Source organism: Natrix helvetica (genome assembly GCF_964273705.1).
Source record: "Natrix helvetica genome assembly, chromosome: Z".
NCBI classification, from domain to species: domain Eukaryota; kingdom Metazoa; phylum Chordata; class Lepidosauria; order Squamata; family Natricidae; genus Natrix; species Natrix helvetica.
Window position 1 is genome coordinate 51,208,880 of NC_138554.1, and position 23,352 is coordinate 51,232,231.

Genomic DNA, 23,352 nt, shown 5'->3' on the forward strand with positions numbered 1-23,352 from the left:
ATTTCATGCATTAACTAAACATCTCCCACCAAAAACAACAACAACAACAACACACACACACACAAACATGAAAAGAGCAAGAGCAAGAATTTTCCATACCTCTCCTTTTTGGGCATTGAGCACTTCTATTTCTTTCTTCAGCCATTATGCAAACTAATGTAACACCCTCATTTCAATTCAGATTGGACTTAAATTCTCATGAATTTGCCCGAGAGCCATTCATTGTAGTGAGAATCAGGAAAACTGTCTTTGACTGAGAGGTACACAGGCTTTTGGAGGGGGGGGGGGGGGGAATACATTGTAGTCTTTTGTATTTTTTTTTTTTTAAAATATTTTATCAGCAGTGAACAGGCAGAGGACATTAACACATACTTTAGTTATTCATTCTTTTCTCTGAAAAGCTAAAGACCCGGACACAGGAAAGCACAAAATGTAAACTCACACAAACTGTATATGAAGAACTGCCATGGCTGCCTGGGAATATAGACTTCATGTTAGCTCTGCATTCCAGGAAGGGACAATAGTTGTCATTTATGTCCTTCTCTTCCCCTCTATTTCAAGTGAATACATTTAGTTATATTATTTTATTTTTGTGTTGCAAAACTGCCTACTGCATATTTTTTCTGAAGCTGCATATTTTAATTTTCCCTTTTTTTTTTTCCCCAAAAGCGATTTTTGAAACAAGAAATGGGCTGCATTTAATCAGGGGCAACGTGTCTTATCTCCATTTCGCCAGGCAATGAACAATGCCAGGAATTGAATTATATGGATGCACAGCATGAGGCAGGGAGGGAGTGAAAGTCATCAGATGAAACAGGAGCCTGATGGTGAAGGGGGGGTGGGTATATGTGCGTACGTGTGTACATGTACAAAATGAAAACAGAGGACGTAATGCTTTGCTAGAGGGCCCACACAGTTCAAATGGGGTAGTGCTGAAGGTCACTTAGTAACTCAGATTATGGGCAGGCTTTTATTGGGACAAAGAAGCACTGCTTGATATTTTTGTTCTCCTTGCATCTAGGTAGCCAATCCAAAATAAGGCCGGTAAACCTTAGATGCTCCTGTTTCACAGGCCCTTTGTGGGATGCCTTTTAGCTTGCATATTAATTTATATGGGTAGAGGAGTGATCAAATTATCTCAAATAGTTTTTTAGAAAGTACAGGAAAATATACAACATTAAGATTTGTGTTAGTCAAGGAACATTACTCGGTTGGTTCTAATAAATCTACATAAATAAATAATTCTGCCCCCTTTAGAACTATACAGAACTATGTTACTTTGAATGAGTGAATTTAGATAATGTTTTAGAATAGCATAGAATAAAAAAAATCTGCCCAGGAATTATTATTTTTTTTGGTCACAGCTTTTATATAAATGCCGAACTGCACCAATATAATATGGACTTTGTACTGCAGCCCCTTCTTTTGGCCAGATTCAAGTAACGCACACCGGCTGAAAACCAATGGAATGAGTCTCCCAGATAAAACACTTTTCTATACAAGCTGCCAGCCTGACTTATTGAATGCAAAATAAAGGAGAACACCAATGTATGGTTTCCCTTTGCAAGCCCTTAAGAGGCTGCTTCTCTTCTCACTCCCCCACCTCAAAAACAAAAGGAAATAAACACAGGTGGTAGAACAGCAAGAAAAAGATTATTTCCTGCAAAAATGTATAATATCTGTTTTTTTCCCCAAAAGAGATGAAAGAATTGACATCCAATGAACTTGCATGCGTTATACGATACACAATATTTTATGGCTTATATGCAAGCAAAGTATCATGCTTTTTTCTGATGACAGTGGGCCCTTTCAATGAGGGAGCATGGTGAACAAGCCAAGAGTCTTTATCCATAGTTTATTAAATAAATCATCCAACAGTTAGGATTCTAATTTGTTTCCCTTGCAACATTTTAGGGGAAGAAACTTAGAGGAAGAAGCACGAGATCTTGATTTGGATAGTGCATTAAACAATGTCTTGATAGCGCTGTCTGTAGTGGATGTTCTTTCTTTGATGAGACTTGTTAATATGACTTGTCTGTGAATCTAAGGGAACCATAAATCAGGCCTACACCAACCCAAGTCTCATCTTTGCCAAAGTCTACCACAAGTTTAGCTTTAAGACAGTTTCAGCCTTGGGACTGTAGAATATGGAAGGCATTGCTAATTATGACCTTCCTCACAAATTATTTAATTAGGCACTTTGAACACTAAAACAAGACGTGAACTGTTGTGCCCTCATAAGCAAAATTGACATAGCTATCTATATTGTAGTTCTCCTCTTCCTTTTGCCTTCCTATCTGTTTGGTCCTAATGTTTCAGGGATGTAGCTTACCGCAGAGTTGAATCTCAGATGACAAATATTACAAGAGATGAACTGCTTCTTCTTAAGTGGATTGGGAACACCAAAGGTATGGTTGATTACTGCCTTTTGTACTGGATCCATCTAGAGAGGGGAAGGATGTGAAGATAAATGGAGCCAAGTTAGCTGGTGCTCTGAGAGCCAGGCATGTAAAATTGTCTTTGTGCTTTCCATAAACTGCCTTCATAGCATCATAGAACATTTGCTTGTTTGCTGAGGAAATGTCCTCATCTGTCAGATTTGGGTCATGCATGGCTATAAAACTCTGCTCCTCCAAAACCTCGGTCCTTAGTCAGGAACTAGCAAAAAATAGAACCTTTGAGGATTTGATACAGCTAGATGTGTCATATATTGGAGACACAATGCAGGCCCTGCTGCAGAACACAAAAATCAAGCCTATATGTTGGCTCTGAGATTTAAAATTATAAATGCTTTTTTTCCTGCCGTTACAAGCTAATGGATTCTTAGCCATGACTTTCCCAGCCCTGAGACTGGAATGCAATTGCTCAAGTACCTGTACAGGGACCTTCTCTGGTCTAAATGGCACTAGTTACTTCCTCTCCACCTTCAGCTGAAAATGGCAAAGAATTCTGCTGGTGGCAATGGTTAAGGGGTAAAACCTTTCCTTAGCACCTTCTACAATGCTAATTCCATTGAGATTTTTATGCTGTGAAGCAACTGATCAGGATGTCAGCTATTCCTCTGGGGCCTGCAATTATTTTTAATGTGGCGATGGCCCATTCTTCTCTGTAAGTTGTGTCAGTCTTCTCTACAAGCTGAAAGTTGTTGCAAAAAGACATTGTTGGGCAAGCTTTCATAGAAATGTGTCAGCCATTACAGATCTTGCAATTGGAAAAACACTATAAACTTCTCAAGAACATCGTGCTTCTCTAGAAATTGCTGATGTGGAAGATAATTTATGCTGTGATAGGAAACGGAGCTTGAGGAAGTAACATTTCAATAATTGCCTGATGTCTCAAGGGCCAAGTCAAAAGAACTTAAAAACCAGCACTTGTTTAACATCCAGATTGAGAGAATACTGCTGGAAACCATTTCTATTACATTCTGCTTTAAAGAAATTTGTTTTTGCTGGTTTTCATTAACTCTCATGTTTAAATATTCACAATACTTGTAAATAGAGGAAAAAGGTTAGAGTAAGAACTACAAAGGTGAAAAACATAAGGAAAAATATAATCTAATTCTATAGAATTGACCACAGCTATAATCTATAATATAAGCATTGTTCTTTTATCCCTGTGGTTGTGAAAGATATTTTCCCCAGAGCTGGCTATCAAGAAGAATGGGACGAGAAAGAGATTGAGGTTTGAAGGTGATCTTATTTCTCAGCAAAGCTATTTAGTTGCCCAGACAGGTGCATCAGTCTGGCAGGCAAAGTGTGCAAACAAGGGAATCATTATTTGGACCCCTAAATCCCATCACCAAAGTAAATGGAAATGGCAACAAACAATAGATAATTAAAGTACACCCACCATCATTATGATAATTTTTTACTGATTCATTTGCAATAAAAATGAAAGGGATAGATAGATACTGAAAGAGTGATCTATCAGAGATTTTAAGAGAGGAAAGGAAGTTTTTATACTACAGTTGACAGCAATTTGTTTTCGATAACACCAACCTGATGCAAGGATGTGGCATACAAGGGTGGTATAAATATAGATCCACAATATCTCCAAAAGGAGAAAAAGGTATTGTGATTATTTTTGGAGAAAAGTGACTAGTGATGTGAATAACTTCTCTATGAATTGAACAGCATGTGGATGTATATTCTGTTCCTTTTGTGATTATTTTCAACATCCAATGTGTAAAATTGAAAAACAAAGCCTGCTATGATAAATCAAAGGCCAACCAGTGCCTGCCTGTGCCTCCAAAGCATGAAGATGATTCCCTTTTCTGAACAGAAGGGAAACCATCCAAACACAAGAAGAACAAAGGATCAATTGTTAATTGACAAGATGATTCTGGAAAACTGCAAGAAAAAGTTGACCAACTTGAATGTAGTATGGATTGATTACAAGAAGGCATTCAACTCACTTCACAAAATTGAATAATCAAGTACCTAGAAATAGCAGGAATCAGTACAAACAGCACAATTTTTCTGCAAAGATTGATGGCACAATTGATACGGTTGCTGATCAATGTTGATAGATTGGGAGAGGTTAGTATCGAGAGAGAATTTTTCAAAGAGACTCACTATCACCACTACTGTTTTGTCACTGCACAGATTCCACTGTCAACCATACTGAGCAAGTCAGACCATAGTTATCAAATATAAAAATATCTGCCAGGGTTTACATCCTCCTTTACATGGATGATCTGAAGCTGTATGGAAGAATCCCATCTAAAATAGCTACTGTTATTTTTGTTCTACACTGTTCAAGATATTGCAATAGAATTTGGACTAGACAAATGTGCCATGCTTGCCACTAAATGAGAAAAATAGTGAAAACTGAATGAATCAAGGTGCCTTATAGAAATAACATCAAAAGTCTGAATGAAGACAATTATTACAAATATCTAGGCCTTCTTCAGGCTGACATCAAGCACACTGAAGTCAAGAAAAAGGTTAGAGATGAATACATCAAGAGAGTGAAGAAGATCTTAATATCCAAAATTAGTGGACAAAATACCATCAAGACAATTAATTCATTGGCAATTCCAGGCATTAAATAGTGGATTGGACTCAAGCAGAACTAAAAGCCCTGGATATGAAGACCAAAAAAATAATGACAATAAGTCATGACCTTCATTCTTACAGCATTATTGACAGACTCTACTTACCAAGGAAAATAGGTGGTTATGGAATGTTGCAAGTACTATATCAGAAGATTGAAGGGGAAAAAGGGGGCACCAGAAGACTATCTGAAAGGTAGTGAAGGAGAGGCACTGAAACTAGTATATCAGGAAGGCTTACTGAATACTGGAGAGACCAAGCTGGCCTACAAAAATGAAGAACAGAAAACAGACATGGAAAGACAAAATATTATATGGCCAATACATTAAAAAGCAGTCTAAGACCAGATCAGTTGAAGAAAGAGACAGAAGTGCTAATTCTGGCTGCACAAGATCAAGCCTTAAGAGCAAATGCATACAAAGCCAGAACTGAAAAAGTGGCTCTTTTGTAAAGAAATTGAAGAAACAGTCAACCACTTGGTTAGTTGCTGCAAGAAGATTGCATAGACTGACTATAAACAACAGCATGACAAAATAGCACAATGGTGCATTGGAATATCCGCAAGAGACACCACTTTGCAAGCAAGAACTAGTGGGACCATAAAATAGATAAAATAATAGAAAATGAAGAAGCTAAAGTGCTCTGGGATTTTAAATTTCAAACAGACATGCACCTGCCACATAACACCCCAGACTTAACAATTGTCGATAAGAAAGATAAAATAAGCTGGATAGTTTACATGGCAATACCCGGAGAGAGAGAAATGGAAGAGAAACAGCTAGAGAAAATAACAAAATACAAAGACCTGCAAGTCGAAACAGAACGAGTGTGGCAAAATAAAATGAAAATAGTTCCAATATTAATAGGCATCATGGGTGCAATCCCCAAACAACTGGTGCACCACTTGAACACTAGTGACATTGACCATTGGCCAGTTACAAAAGACAGCTTTACGCAAACAGTTTAGATCATGCAAGGATACCCTTTACACAATCAAACATCCACAACTACCCCAGGTCTTTGGAAGGGCTCGATAGGTTGAAAAAAATGCCAAACAGGATCTAAACATCTGGCAGACTGTGCAACAAACCAATAACAATTACTATTATGAATAGCAACCTTTTTACTTTGTGGCTCCATTTATAGCTAATTGGTACAGTATTGCTTTTAATAGACAATTGCTTTTAAAAACAACCTTTAAGTGTGTAACCTTGTCCCATGTGTAAGGTAAAATTCTATGCATGTTAATTCAGAACTAATCTCTAGTGTAGCTCTCTTTTAAGAGACTTAATTTTTCATATTAAATGATGATAATTACCATAATAGTGACAGCAAATAGCCAAAAATCCTAAGGCTGTGAACAACATCATTTATTAATATTATTAATTACTTTTCTACATTATGACACAGTTCTCGCTTTCTAAAAACATTTGGTTATAAGCTGAGTAAAGTAAAGAACAAACTTAGCACAGCAAATCTATCAGGAAAACTATTCTGGTAGTTCAACTTTAAAAAGACTTTTTAATATTTAAATTTAAGGACAGATTACTCTGGGAACCAATCGGAATCATGCAGCCATTGCAGAAAACCCTTTGTCATTGATCATTAGGCAAAAGCAGACATAAAAAAACCCTGCCCAATAATTTCAACTTTTCTTTAGGCAAATATATTTTTCTGTTACTTCTGTATGGCTTATTTTGTTAGAGGTTGCTAATGTCTAACAACAGAATTCAAGATTTCTTCTAGAATTTCTTATTCCAGTGTTAAATAAAATATGGATTGTTAGTCAGTAGGAATGTACAACCTGTACTTACAGAGTCCAAATCCTGTACTCAAACTTCCTGCATCCTGTGCCTTCAGGTTTGTGTTGACTTCTGGTAATTGCCTGAACTAGTCCCTGCAGTTTCCTCCAATTCAAACATAATGTTCCCGTTCTTGACAGCCTATCCTGCTGGTTCTTAAAATTCTGCAGTCTTTTTTATCTAAATTTGCAGTTGGTCCACGTTGAAGAACAAACTATTCCATAGCTGAATTTTTAGCAAAACCAACACTTTAGAGTCACTCTAAAATTACAATAGTTCCCATTTCGAATTGCTCAGTAAACAACTCTATTCTTTCTGCCTTACCATTTTTTGCTTAGTTGTTTCAATTATCTATTCTTGGCAGTATAAAATGAGGAGATGATAACATTTCATCTTAGAGCCAATATGAAATTTAAGAAATTTGGTTTCTAACAGTGTTTTCCAAACTTTTTCATTCATTATCTAAAACCTCTTATTAGAAAGTCTTTTTTAACACTCATCACAAAGTCCTTATTTAAATATCTCTATTGTGATTGGGTAATGACTTAGTCTGTCACTACTCAAACCATTTCCCCCCAATTTTTGGGTAATTTACCCAGGTTTAGGAAGTACACTATAGCACATGCAATTCCAGACCATCTTGTCTATGAGATTCTGTACTCTGAGCTTACAACTTTCCTTCCATTAAATAGACCTGATCTGCAAAGGATTATGTGCACTTCCTGCTAGATGAGCATTTTGACATTATTAGGAGAGATTGCTAGACTTATACAATCATTTTACTGTACTAGAGTTATGGTATTAGAGCAACCTAGTCTGATAATGCTTATCCATCTATGATCTTCTTCCCTTAAACTTATTGATTTTTAAATTATACTATTTTAACGTGATTTTTAAAAATTTGATTCTTTAGCAAAATAAATAACATTGTCTAACTTACTAAATATAATTTATTTTTAATGTATTAATCTACAGAAGTTATAGGACTATCTCACCTCTCTGTTAGGACAAGGATAAAATGCCCAGAAAACTGTAAAGTATTATTTTTGGATTGAAGCAGTTAAGACAAAAATAATAATAATCCCCAACTCAATGTTTCAACCAATTGCAATGACTTGGATTACTTCTGTTTTATACCTGTAATATATCCACTGATACATAAGATTATTGCACTGAATGTCCTGTAAAGACAATGAGGTCAGAAAACCAGGAGACATAAGAATGACTGAAGTTTATCTATCCATCCGTCCATCCGTCCGTCCATCCGTCCGTCCATCCATCCATCCATCCATCCATCCATCCATCCATCCATCCATCTATCCATCTATCCATCATCTCTAAATCCACAAGTAGGTTGTATAACCATGGGAGATCAAACAAGCCTTTATTTCCAGAATGAAACCATTAGAGAAAAAGGAAACTTTTGATTCTCAAGAAGTTACAGTCAAATTGCTCTAAGGTTCAGGCTTAGCTCAAAAAGTACATCACTTCCAGACTCTTCTTCCCACTATCAAATTATTTTATTTGTTAGTTCAGTGCAATATGTCGCTTGACCTATCTATTGGCTTCTTTTATTTGTTTATTAAATTTATATGTCACCTATCTCACTATCGAATGACTCTGGATGACTCATAACATCATAAAACAATGGGAAAAATCAAAATATTAAGCTTTAAAAATTAAAACATTAAAAGTTAACAAAAGCAAGATAAAAAGGGATCAACACATTAATGGATGGAGATGGGGTTTTCTTCGAATCTACTAAACATTTCTAATGTAAAGCACCTCCATCAGAGTTTCAGGCCCTTTCCTTTTGAAAAGCCAAGAGGTTGGGGAAGGATCTCTATCACCTCAAGGGGTATGATGTTCCAAAGGGCATGAGTCATGGCAGAAATGGCTCTTCTCCTGAACTTCATCAGCTGACATGTCTTGGCTGATGGGTCTGCAGATGCCCCCAAGTGGTACAGGCCAATCCCATTGGGATGAGTTTTAAGACATTTAAAAGCCTTATAAATACTCACTGCAATTAAGTTCTGACTGTATTTTGTTTACATAAACTTATTTATAATGGTACTTTTATTTTGCTACTGTATATATAAATTAAGACCATGTCTTGAGGTTACTTAGAAATCTACTGAATAAACATAATGAGCCATAACTGAACCAGATTGGTTAACTTGTTTCTCTTATATATAGCCATGACGAATATAACATGATTTCCTTAACAACTAGATTATTAATTATTTCTATCAACTGGAACTTCAATCTGTCCAAATAACAGATTAGGCAGTAGTGGAAATTAACATAAAACTTATTTGTTTTTCCCCCCACTAGAGCAAGGAGCAAATATGGCAGACATTATTTTACTTTTGTCTTTTGTTCATTCTTTCTATATAATATTCCATTTTTTCATTTCAAAGGGAAAGATAAATAAACAGGTTAACTTATGGATCACGTGTTATTCATTTCTTAACATTTTAGTTTACTCAGAAAATAGAAGTTAGGATTATTCATTGAAAACAGTACTGCTCTTAAGCACACAAATAGACAATACATAAAATTACCACTGTAAGATATAGTAAACAAAATCTGGAATAGATAAATGGAGGAAGGCAGTTTGATCAATGAACTAGCCAATAATCCGGTGTTGCCCGGGTATTTATTTATCCTAATTCTGTATTAGGTTAGAGCCCCTTGTGGAGTACTGTGAAGCCGTTACCATGGCAACTCCACTGTGTTGTAAAGTAGACGCCATCTTAAGGCACAACAGGCTGTATCCTAACCCTATCACACTAATGCACACTATCACTGTCAAAAGTACTGTGATTTGACACTACAGATATAATTCATTCCTTTTCATTTCAACGGCCCAGGCATTCCAGAGTTATGCTGGAACACACACACACACAGACACCCCCCCCAAGGGGTGTTAGGGATGTCTTACCCCACAGTATTTGTTTCCAGAGAGTAAGTCATCTTGTACCAAGTTTCGTTAAAATTGCTCAAGGCGTTCCAGTGTTATGCTGGAATATATATATACAAACACAGACACACTGCCATTTATACATACATACATACATACATACATACATACATACATACATACATACATACATACATACATACAGTTGTTAAATGGATCCTCAACATTCAGAAATATTATATCAGATAAAGAGGCAAAAGTGGGATAGTTGCAAACCTCTTGACGACATCTACTGCCTGATGTGAAAACAGGAGACCAAAGTAGATACTGCATCTATCTTTTTTGAAGATGCTCAAGAACAATTGGCCCCAACTTGAAACCTCCCTGGTCCTATACTGGATGGGAATTTTTGGAATTGCAATCCTATTGAATTGTGGGGGAGGTAATGCCAAGAAAACAGAAACATTACTGTTTTTAAAGAATATCAAGATACACAATGTTTAGAATTGATGAGGATTAACTATATCTCTGTTATTTCAACCTTTAAAAATACAGAGAAAACAAAATTCTAAGGAAACAAAGAGTGCTTTGCATAAGCTATTATGGGAAATCAGTAGAAAAGTAAAATCAATTTAGCATATTTCCTGAAATTTCCTGACAATTAGAAAAATTAACCATTGGAACAACTTGCCTCCAGAAGTTGTGAATGCTCCAACACTGGAAGTTTTTAAGAAGAGTTTGGATAACTGTGGTATAGGGTTTCATGCCTAAGCAGGGGGTTGGTCTAGAAGACTTCCAAGGTCCCTTCCAACTCTGCTTTTCTATTTCTATTCTTCTGTGATTCCTCCCATCAATTAGAAAGCCATGCAGTATCTACAACCTTATTACATGGCTATCATCATCATGGCATCTTAAAAATCCCCAGTGACATTTGCATCTCTTTTTAGGTGCTAGTTTAAGCTTTCCATCTGTAGTGGTGGGGCATAATATGATGAACATGACGGGCTGTGTGCAGGCATCCTATGGATCAACAGGGTGAATTATGCAATGAGCAAACAAAGAAGACTGAGATAAACATTGGCCCGGAATAGTTATATTATAGGGTGAAAATGGCTAGCTCAGAAAGTACAGGATAATTTTGCTGCTACCTAACTCCATACAGCTCTAAGGACACTGCTCTGTGGGGATGAAGAAATAGATCAAATTAGAAAAACTCACCGTATTGAAATTAGGAAAGAGGTTGAGTGGAGGGGTGCCATTGAGGCGGAAAGTCAGAAAATGCTTGATATCCAGTGATGGATGTAAAGACCGTCCTGGGATGGGAAGCGAGGCTAAGAGGGAGTTGTTGTGATTAGCTGGTCCTAGGAATCAAGAACAGAACAGAAATAAGATATAACATATGTTTCAAAAGACATAGCTGGAAGGAGAGGCTGGCTAATATTGTCCCTTAAAGCAGACCTTCTAATGTGGTGTGCTGCCAGAAAATGGCTAATTCATTATGAGAACTAAGCAAGGGCCAAATTCTCATCCCATAGCAGAGATAGCTAGTCACATGTTTGTTTCTCTTCTTATATTACATGGTTTCATTGCTTCAAAATTGTAACTTATTTCAGACAGATGCATTGGAATAGAAATTCAGAATAGTTGTATACTCTAACAAACACACATATAAAGTGTGTGTGTGTGTGTATGCGTGCGCATATAACAGAACATTATATAACAAACATAAAATATGAGTATGATTCACTCTTAAATGGTTACAAGCATTGTAAACATACAGTAGAATAACTCATGTTAGAAATGTGGATAATTCAACCACTCCCAACTCCAAAAGCAGTAGAATTATCCAGTTGTTATTGTCTCCCAGCATGAATAAGCATTCTTTTTAGTAATGAATCATACCAAAAGTAATAATTCAAATAGACATGTGATTAGCTTCCCTGAGTCAAGTAATTTTTATTCATAATGCAGAATAAGTCGTGTTAACTTTTATTCCTTTTTTCATTTTTTAGATATGCTAGAACACCTTAAATCTCTCTAATATGTCAAGGCATTCATTTCCAGTAATGTCTTCACTAAAGATATCAGATCATTTTTCCAGAGATCAGGAGAAAATGTCTTAAGAAGCAATGGGCTGCTTTAAAATTTTAGAAGTCTTAAGGCACTGATTTTGCTTCTTAAACTCCCCAAATTCCCCAAGTGTAGAATTTGGGGTTGGTTCTTTTTGACATAGCCACATTAGTATTGTTATTGAATCACTGGCCGAACCTGGTGCAATCTTCAGACAAGTTAAGAGCTGGAAGAACAGCTCAGAAGCTGAAATCTGTCTCTCCTGGTCATATGAATCAATCTAAAATTAAAACTTTCAGTTAGACTAATGAAGTGAGACTCCTATTTCCATCCAGAAAGAAGCCCTTACAGACATATGGATTATTATTCAGAAAAGAGCCTAGTTTTGTCCTAGGCCATGCGGGAGTCAGATTTTTGAAGGCTTTAATGCTTAATCATGCTGATGGTACCATACTAAGAAAAAAAACAGGCAGTTACTGTAAAAAAATGCACTGCAGATTTTCTGGCCAATATAGAATGTAGAATAACAATTGAAATGTCTTAGCTACACAGTAAAACAGCTGATATAACCTATATCATGGTACATATTCAAAACAGAAAATGTTAACAGCTGTTTTCCTTTCTATTTCTATAACAAACATAATCTCCACTTAATTTTCTTTCCACTAGATTGGCCATCCCTAGTTTTTTCAGTCTTCACTCAACATAATTTGCTTATTTGACCCATTCTTAAAGTTGCTCACTCTCGCGTGAGGACACTCTGCAGAGATTGTTTGAACCCTTTTGGTGTGTTGGATACCCTAGGATTTTGTTGTATTTCAGATTTTGTATTTTGGTTAAAAGCTATCTTAGGATAATGAAACCCTTTTCAAAGGCTTTCCTGATTGCCCCTCTTTTTTCATTATTCACATATCAAAATAAAGTGAACACCTGGCTATTAGGCATTCTCTGGCAGCTTGACAGACCTTCTCAAGGATCCCTTTTAAGTACTTCATATAAATTAGTGGATATTTTGTTCACTTTGCAGCATCACTTATACTTTCAGCAACAGGTGCAACCTAAATACTCCAGTCAATAGCTTTCTATTGCTACAGTTAGCATGCAGAACAGCTGATAGAAATACAGTGATATTTTAGCTAGAGCTATCCTAGGGATGTCATCAGTCATCTGAAATCTTCTGTTAGTTACTATTCTGTTTCATCACATAGAGATGCTTCCAAAATTCTTCTCATTCCAAATTTCTCCTCAGATTTCATTGTTCCAAAGGAAAGAAAACTGTTAATAATACATTATTGCTCTGGATTTATTTTCTCATTTTATATAGAAAGCTGTAGTTTATGAAAAGTTTCAACTATGATCTACACCCATACTCCTTAAAATGTGTGGCTATTAATAGAACAGTGGCAACAAAGGGCAGCTAATTATTAAATGATGTTGTTTTATTGAACTGCTCCTGATATGCGTAGGAGATTTTGCAAGGCCAAGCTAAAAGCCAAGCTAACACAAATGTATTTTGTCAGGAAAAACAAAGTATTGGCTCAGCCACAAGATGTCAAGTTGGACAATTGTTCTTTTACAAAAATATTTTCCTGTGAAAACTGCACTGTCAGCTTGGTAGTCTGAACAATAGCAGATCATCCTTAGTGTGCTGCCTCACTCAGAACTAGAGTAAAACTTTCTTTTATGGCAGGATTACTTCTACATTTTATTTTCACAATTTGCAGATGGTGTGCATACAATAATTTGTATGCACACCATCTGCAAATTGTACCTGATTTTATGCATTTCTCTGATGATAAAACAGGCTGTAAATTTGGACTTCCAAAAAGCTAAGAGAAAAAAATGATAGAACATTGACAAAAATAATGCTTCTATTTATTAAACCCAGATCAGGCTTGATGCTTTCCATCAATGCCAATTGGCTATATTTACCAATATAAAATGTTTCGATTTTATTGAAAATACAGAACAAAGACAAAAACACTTTTTAAAACCCTGAGCTCTGGTCATTTTTTCTACTGACTGTAGATGGACCTGAGGATGCCTTGAAGGTGCAAGTGGCCTCTTTTTAGCAGCCTAGTCAAATTTGTCCTGTCTCACAAACCAGTTTTAACTCTAGGGTGAAGGGGAGAAAAATATGGTTTGCTCCATCAGGCATGTACTGATCAAATTATTGTCAACGTCACCCAGAAGGGAAATCTGGGGAACAGCAGAGAAAAAAGCCACACAAACATGTTTCATTTATTTATGTTTGAAGCAACAAAAGCAAACATCAATTTAATATTTATTCTGGCATGATTGCTGCAGACAATTTTAACTTCACTTCAACTTTATTAAGGGCTGAAGCAATCTCCCCAATCATAATCAAACATTCTCTCTTGTCTTCAACTCAATGTTTTCCATATATGTTGGACCATAACTTTCACCATAATGCTATTTGAAGATGATGGGCTTGTAATCTGGTATAGAGAACACAGAGATGAACATGGAGAAGGAATGCAATGTCAGCTAGAAAATCATGAACCAAGACCAGGAAGAGAAGAAGGTAGAGAGAAAGAAACTTAAAGTGACTCTCCATGGTATAATAGGGAGGAAAGGGGTAATTATTTTCAGTTATTCAAGATGTTGTTATTATAGCCTAAATTAAAAAAAAATTGCAAGTGTGTGCACAGGTATATGTGAACTATAATCTAGAAATGTTAATCAAATATTAATCAAAGGAAACAAACAGGAAAATAATATTCCAATCATATAGTTATTATGTGGAATGCAGATGTCTTTCATTTTAAGAAACAAGCTCCTAGACTTCAGAACCACAGAGCCAGATATGCTCAAAATATATTGAGTTTCCACTCATTTCTTGAAAGACACAAACACGAACAGACAAGCTCTTGGGAACATCTCAAGGCCATATAGATAATACCCTGTTCCCTGATTATTTTAGATACTAATCCTCATTCCCTTTAAGGTAGATAGGATATTTTGTGTAGATAAGATATTTTTTGTATTTGTTTAATATAAATACATAAATAACCATTTTCTATGTGCAACTACAGTATATATTTCAAAAAAATATTTTTAAAAGATGACAAATATATCACAGTAAAATGTCTTGAACTTCTGATGCATGATTCATACTTTCTGAATAAGATGTGATTTAAAAAGTTAATAGCCAAACTTTTTTTCTTGTATAATATAAATTTCAAGAATAAAAATCAGAAGATTGTCCAATTCCTCAAAGAATTGCTAGCTCACTACTGAACAAAATATTTATCTAGATTTGCTTCCTGATTATAAGGTCAATAAATAGGATAAAGAAACAGTCAGAACAGACAATGAACTTTTGAGACCTACCGATAATTTTGATATGTATCTGCAATGAAACATTCAGTCCCAGCCAATGCAGGGATGGAACAGAATTAACAACTGATAAGGAAAAATGGCTGGAAGAAAGTGAAATAAGGCACTTTAAGGTCACAAATGACTACATTATTTTCCTGTGGTGAACCAGCAGTTTTCATGCTGTCTGCAGTTTAGAAATATTACATTAGACAGTGAAGATTTCACTAGATTTGCAGCAATGCTTGTAATGTGACAAATACTAGCATGCTGATTATGGTCCCTTACAGTATGATTTGAGTCTATGGAAAACCTTTATAATGCTTCTTTCCCAGAAATACCGAAGAAAAAAACCCTGAACAAATGATTAATCAACATATTCATTTTGAAAAATATGCTTCCTACGCTTATGAAGAAAAGATGGTATGCAAGTCATGGGGAATGGTTGATGAAGATGATGGGGATTGCAGAGGTGGCCAAATTGACTTATCCGATTAGAAAAAAAAACATTTACATTAGTGGCTGACTGGAAACACCTTACAAACTTTTTGCATGGAACAGAAAAATGCACTTATGATTTGGGTTTTGCTGATTAGAAAGAAAACTGAATAATAGAATTCTTGGTAATCACAAAGCAAGACATAAAGTTGTAATCATAATCACAATGGTTGCTGCAGGGGAAATGTAAAGTTTCTTTTTTCTATTTTTTTATCTTTTCTGCTTTTCTTCATTTTCTTTCGGTGTTAGTTTGAATTAGTTTTAAGCTTTTTAAACATGTATGTATATATGCTTGTTTGTGTGTGAATATATATTTATTGTATACCTCTATCTCAGGCATCATGATCAGCTCCTTCCTGACATACTTTTCAGAGAAATAGGAGGATGTAATTCCAGACCCTGAATCCTGCTGGCTAGGGCAATCTTTAGTGAGAGGGGACCATTCCTTATTAAGTAGCCATATTTGGCAGTAGGACAAAAATTATCAGGGCAAAAAATACAGAATACCGTTTGTGAAGAAAAAAAATCCTCTCCTTCTGCAAAGCAAGATTTACATATTTATTTAAACATGATTGGGGATAGCATATTCTGAGGCAACATAGAAATAGGAAATATTAGGAGCTCTCCGTGGTCCTGAAACTGACCTGAAAATTTGCTGTAGTATAATACTAGTTACCTTTCCTTTGCACTTTCTTACCTTTGACTTATCCTTCTCAGGTCTGTCTGGATGCTGCTTATGATCTCTTGACTTCTTGGATTTTGCCAAAATAATGGAGTCTGACAATGTTTGATCAACATTTCCTAAACTAAAGATGCATTGCAACATTTTGGTCAGCATAACACAAGTGCATCCTTGGGTCGGGAGGAAACTACATTAACATACATTTTGCTGCCCTCACAGCTTACCTTCCATAACTCAGAACTGAGATTGGGTGGAGTTGCTGCCCTCTCACAATATGTTTCACAATATAATGGAGTAGAGTTTCCAAGCAGCATTTCATGAATTCTTTTCTGTACTTTTTCCTCCTCACAATATTACCTACTGGTGGGAAAATCAAGTACCAATTGTTCTCTGATAGTAGAGGCTAAAGCTTGTTGTTATGATTTTATCTACTTATTTATTAGATTTCATTTTAATTATTTACAGGATGGTTCTTTTGACAGGATTTTGATCTCCTGGGAGAACAAATAGACCTATGAAATGATTTCCTGATTGATGTCAGCTTGAAATAACCTAGATTACTATCTTGTTCCTGGAAATCCTGTCAGAGAAACAGAAGATCAACATATCTGTGTCAAATAGTCTCCTCCAATTGCAGCTGGACCTATTGTTGTGTCTTACTGTATTATTTCTCATCCCTAAAACACAAGAAAAAGTGTGAAAGCCAACCTATAGACATGACATGTATATTTTGATGACTTCAAAAATGTTAAGGCGGGATACCCCTGCTATAAAAGGAAGAGTATCTGTGATGACAAGAATCTTAAGAGCAAGAAGCTCGAATATGTAGTAGAATAGAAAAATGATCTTACATAAGCTAGTTCTTTCATCATGCAAACATTGTCTTCTAGGATTTTTAGTCTGATGTTAGAACCTGCAATCTAAATAATGTATCCTGATTTCCAGAGCTTATCAATGTACTCTTATCACTCTTCTCTGGAATAATATCCTCCAGTTTAATTCATTTTTACCTCCCATAATTCTTAGCCAGTAAGGCCATAATATCTAAAAAAATATGGGAAATAAAGTTCAATACAACGGAAAATGCCAGGTAGGGAAACTATACAAATTATAACAGTCACGGGACAAGGTTTCATTATACTCTTTTATTATGGGAAGAGGGGAACTGTATTTCAGAGATCAGGTGTTAATGGCTATTTCAAATGGTAAAAAATAAAGAAATTACAACAAATGTCATCCTTATCCCCACCAATTGCTTTGTTAGATCACTACCACAGCCACAAGTAAAAATGTCGCTCTAACAATTAAGACATTGCCTATCTTTGAGCGAATGCAACTCCACTTCAAAGATCTACTTCAAAATGGATTATGCCAATGGGATTTCTTCCTTCTAACTAGAGTTTCCTTTATTGTTCCCCACCTATAGCTAGAACTCTTGCCAAACTGAAATAGACTACATACTCCATTAAATATATATTTTGAGAACTCCTAGAGAGGAGCTTTGTTAATTCTCTCCCTCCCAGACAAAGTATCTAAACTTCATTGACTTTTGTTCCTCTGGAATGCCCTCCCCCCTTCTGTGAATCCGGACTATATTCCAGCAAAGGTTTACTTTCATTATACTCCCTCTTGTTTATGTAGTCCCAATGTTTTTGTTATACTGGTTCCCATATATAATATTAAACATATGGGTTGGATCTCCTGCTATGTCTGTCAGGGTGTCAGCATTCCAAATATCATGCAGAATTAAATCAGAGTCCAAGGCAGAGCTGTCCTTAAAGTTCCAATTTAATAAGACAGACATGTTGGCATCGTACTGTGGAATCCCAAATCTGAAAAACTTTCTGGGATTCCACCCAGTTGAAAGTTCATGATCTTATCCCCACACCCATAAATCCATCACATAGTCCAATCATCTTCAGCCATGCTGGTATCTCCACCCAGCTGGTTCCGGTCAGGTGCAAAGGTGCAGAGACAAAAGATGACCTTGGGCTTCTAGAAAAAAATGACAACACATTCCACAATTCTACCCCTTTCTATTCCCCGCTCCCAACTACTACACTAATGAAACAGCACAGTGAAATAATAGAAAGTGTGGCAGGCCAAAGATCCTAAAAGGAACATAACTACAGGGCTGACACAGGGTTCCTTAATTGTTCATTCTCTTCCTTCTATAAGTCCAATCCATTCTTCCTGGTTCACTTTTGACAAAGTCTTTATCTTCCAGGGAGACCATGCAGCTGGCACTAACTTGTCAATGCCTCTTCATCATATCTGTTTACTTTCAGCCAAGCTGCCAAGATGTATGCCATCCAGCATTAACATAATTAAGATATCAAATCCAGGATGGGATATGCAGTTAAAGAGCAAAGTTGATTTTGCTGGCTTCTATTTTCTAAGGGTCAAAAGCCTATAAGGAATACCAAAAGGGGAAATAAAATTACCACTAATTTTAAAAAACTGTGGAGATTCTCATGGCATATATATTGCCATAATATGTCCCAACAACAGTTTTTCTTCTCATAAGTAACAGCTGTCTTAGATTGTTTCCTAGCAGTAAAGATAAAACCACTGAATCTCAAAAGTAGCATGCAGTGGGAGGTACAAAGTATCTGTCAGCATTAACAAAAAATAGGCATTTCTCTATAAGAAGAATGACCTACATTTTATGATGCAATAACTCAACATATTTTTTTTAAAAAAATAACCACACACATATCTTTCTTCCCCAATTTAATAACGAACAGTTCATTATTTTGAACTGTGGATCATTTTAACAAGACCAAAAGGTTTAATCTTACTTCCTTAGTAGGTAAGATGAGGTTGCATTACCATAAGAGATGGAAAAACAGTCCATTCTTTATAATATACAATATGTTAGCAATACAGACAAAATAAATACCTACTTGATAAGTTTGAAAGATTGATCTGCTCTATCTTTCCAAATTAATCTGATGAGCAAAAGCTTTCAAAAGGAAGGTCCCAAGGTATCCAGCTAAAATTCAGTAGTAAATTCAGTGTATTGCATTGAAGTACTGTCAGTACTGGTTTCCATTAAGAACTATTTGCCTTTGGCAATTTAGAATAACAAGTACATATTATCATTAGTGACTTCTGCTTTGAATGAACCCCCCCCCCTTCCCTCTCTTCCTAGCTCCTTTTCTCCCTTCACACAAAAATCTATGTACTGTATTTACACGTTACTTTGAACAATATTTGTCAACTTAAGGCAAATTGGGGGTTTGCCAACAGAAGTTTAGACCACCGCAAAATGTTTGACTAGGTATATTTTTTCCAAACTTCTTTGAAAGAAAACTTGAATACATTTGGCAACCCTGTGAGCTTGTCTGCTGGAACATTTTCTTGTTCCTATTTAGTTAAGATTTAACTCAAAACAAGGTTAACCTTTGCTATTTTTAAGCAATCCTGTACTTCCTAGCTTGTCCTCTTTTCTCCCCTCTCTCTTCAAATCAATTTTTTTGTCAGTGATATTCCAAAAGAGCAGCTGCGGGATGTATTTTTAGCTGTTAATTCAGGCACTCAATTAAAAGGATTTGCTGCAACAAGAATGGTGTGGTCTTTGGAGACCTGGTTAGAATGACCTAATCTTAAAGATGTCTTCCAGTTGCAAGGAAGGAAATAGTTGGCTAGATTAGAAGCTGTATGATAGGGAGGAATGCTCTAAAAATCCTTTTCTCTATTTAATCAGAACTGGGCAGGATGATAAATGGAAAGCAACTAGACATAGTGCAAGTGTTTGGACTGGCATTCTGTTATAAGAAGACAACCTGTAACAGCCTTCACAGTTGCAGTTTTCAAAATCAAGGGTTAAAAAGAATCTTTACTCTTAGTTTGCAACTTGTTTCTCATTAAAGTAGACCAGTCTAAAACTGGAGGGTCATAAATAGGGACTTTAGGAAGCTGTAGTCCCTATTCAGGCTAGAGTCACGGCAACTGATGGAGTTGAGCGTTTACTGGTCATTTATAGCTGCTTAACTGGATTAGGCAAAAGATGCTAATTTGCACCAAATCTAACTCAGTGACCTATCAGATGCCTGTGTGTGTTCCAAGCAAGGCTATTAATCCAAAGGAGAAGCAGTAACATACTGTTTAGGCAGAAATGTTTACAGCAAAGGTTGAAAAAGTAGAACAACATGTGGTTACAAAAATCACTTGCGCTTCTGATATTCTGAAGATAGGAAGACTGACACTGAAAGTAGCCTTATGAAAATTGTACAAATTTGAATTACAAAAAAAGGTCGGAAGTATGCAGCTAACTACCCATACATATTGGAGTTAAGATATACAATTAACCAATTCAGAGTCCCTGTAACCATGTAACCGTATAATCATATCTCTCCTCCACAATCTACTTGCCACTGGGTGTTTATGGAGGTTATTGGTTATCCAGGTAATGGTTGTCCCCAAATATGCTTTTTTTCAAACTGCAACTGGATTTTCTTGGCTTTTCCCAAAGATGTTTCACTTCTCATCCAATAAGCAGTTCTAAGTAACTGGTGGTTATGTATACTAACCCAACATAAGCTATTTGCCTGATGAACACAAACAAGAAGGAGATAGAACAATATTTTGGTTTTTCTCTTCAAGCCATAAACCCTATTAAGAAAGTGGTGGGAGCTCTTCAGCTTTCTATTCTCAAACAAAAATAGTTCAAATGGCAAACGTGGGAGCGAATAAGGAAACCAAGCAAACAAGTGAGTTCAGTTCTGGCATTTATTACCATGAAAGTGCAACTCTCTCTTAAAATCAGGAAACGTTGGAATCCAGCACTGCTAATGTCAGAACAGATGGAGCAAGGGAAGAGAATTAGCATCTTTGATGGAATTAACTTCACGGATGAGAGAAATAGAATAGTGAGGAACAATGCTATAAAGAACAGGGTAAAGAAAATCCAGTATGATACTAACCTCATACTCCTGGATGGTGAAGTATTTTAAAATGTATGGATTATTACTTCACAAATGGAACATTTACAGAGGACTAAGAGACATTTATGGAAAGGGAGAAAAGCTGGAAACGTTTAGAAAACATAGTAAGATTAAATATAAGATAATAAGATTAAATATATGCAATTAAAAAGATACTTTTTGGAATCAACCAAGGCTCCCAATATTACATTCACAGCAATAATTTTCCTGTTTCTAAAATGCTTTTTGTCTTCAAAGGTCACACCAACTGGACTTTTTGCTCCTCCACACAAGGTTTGCTCCTTTTCTGGATTCCTGCAAGACAAGTAGCCAGTATCTCTACTATTTCATATGGGCAATCTATATAATGTACATGGTCCAGGAAAAAGTTTACAAGTTTGAAGTTAAAGTTTACAACTTCAGAAAAATATTGACCTAAACAAGCTGAGACCCCCAACATTGATCAAAACTAATAAATCCTCTCCACAACCTTTGTTCTTTTCCCAGTACCAGAGAATGTTCTCAAATATCAGAACAGATTTTGGTTTCCTACATGATTAGAAAACCACCTCACAAATCCTGGTTCTTATAAAGAGTCCTATTCAGTTCATTAGAAAGGCTATGACCATTCATACAGTATAATTTTTGTTGACAATGCCAGACATGATGCGGTACCTTAGGGAAATATTGAATAAAATGGTTTAGTTTTTGGAAGATAGGAAATATATCCAGCAATACTTCAGTGAAAGCCACAAAATGCTTACTTCACATGCAAATATACATAGGCTTTCACTCATTCTCTATTTGAAGCAATAGAGACAAGAAGTACTAATGGTCTTCTCAAAAGGTAGATTGAATCTCCAGTTTGAATTATGGCAAGGAGCATAAAAATGTTGACCCTATTGTGGTAAGTGTCCTGCAATCCTTTCTTTCAGTCAGAGGTGGGTTGCTCCTGGTTCGGCCCCGTTTGGCCAAACTGTTAGTGGAATGCAGGTCTGGGTCACAGAACCAGCAGTGACCCAGGCCTGTCATGCCCCCGAACCGGTTTCCTCACTGCTGCTGGGCCGCCCCCTAAATTTTGGTGACTGTGCGTGCATAGTTTACTGTAAATTATTCTGCACATGTGCAAAGAACAATTTACATTGAATAGTGCCCACACACACGCAAGTGAAGCAAGCGTGCAAACCTGATGCGTGTGGGTTGCGAACCAGTAGTAAAACCCACAGCAACACCCCCACTGCTTTCAGTGTGTTAAGTGTCTTATCTACCAGTAACCTAGTGAAAGGTGATGTCTTCAGCCCAAGCTTCTTCTCACTATGTCACACTTCTACAATTATTTCTTGGTATTGTTAACGTGATCAATGTTTAAGGTGCGTGTGTGTGTGTGTGTGTGCATGTGTGTGTGTGTGTGTGTGTGAGAGAGAGAGAGAGAGAGAGAGAGAGAGAGGGAGAGAGAGAGAGAGAGAGAGCATATTTTGTATTTCTGCATGTGCTTTCAAGTCAATGTTTGACAACTCCAATTGCCTGGACTAATTCTTCTTGGCAAGGTTTTTTAGGAGTAGTTCACCATTAGGAACTATTATTGGGACACTTTGAATTAGAAGATCACAATTTTTACTATTCAGGTCATGAAAAACAAGAAGGAACATTGCTATTATAGTTACGAAGGATATACTAAGGATATATATATTTCAATGTAATCAATGACCAAATAATATCAATTAAACCCCAGGGACAATCATTTAATATGATTATGCTAATTTATGCTTTAGCCACTGATGCAGTAGAAGAAAAGCTACAGTAATGAAAATGAAAGAACAGTGAAAAAGTGAAAACAGGGGACTAAATTAAATACAAAGAAGACCATGCTAATAACAACAGGTATAGCAACTGTCTTGGAACTGACAATGAAAACAAAGAAGTATTGGATATGCTCTGCTTTTCAGAATCAATTATCAACAGTAAAAGAACCTGCAATCAGCATTTATGCTTTAAACTAACATTTGGTAGCATAGCAACAAAGGCCTCGGAAAGATTTTCAGATGTGTCTACAACT

The 23,352-nt window shown here is 36.2% G+C and overlaps 1 protein-coding gene across 5 annotated transcripts in view; it reads right to left on the minus strand.

Annotated features, from left to right (window-relative positions):
* Positions 1-23,352, minus strand: part of ZNF385C (zinc finger protein 385C) — a 243,928-nt gene that overhangs the window by 9,662 nt on the left and 210,914 nt on the right. For all 5 annotated transcript variants that reach the window (XM_081933320.1, XM_081933318.1, XM_081933317.1 and 2 more), the window contains 2 exons: positions 10,998-11,140; positions 2,333-2,443 (listed from right to left, as the gene is read on the minus strand). In XM_081933320.1, coding sequence (XP_081789446.1) covers positions 2,333-2,443; positions 10,998-11,140 — 254 coding nt within the window. The remainder of the gene's footprint in view (positions 1-2,332; positions 2,444-10,997; positions 11,141-23,352) is intronic.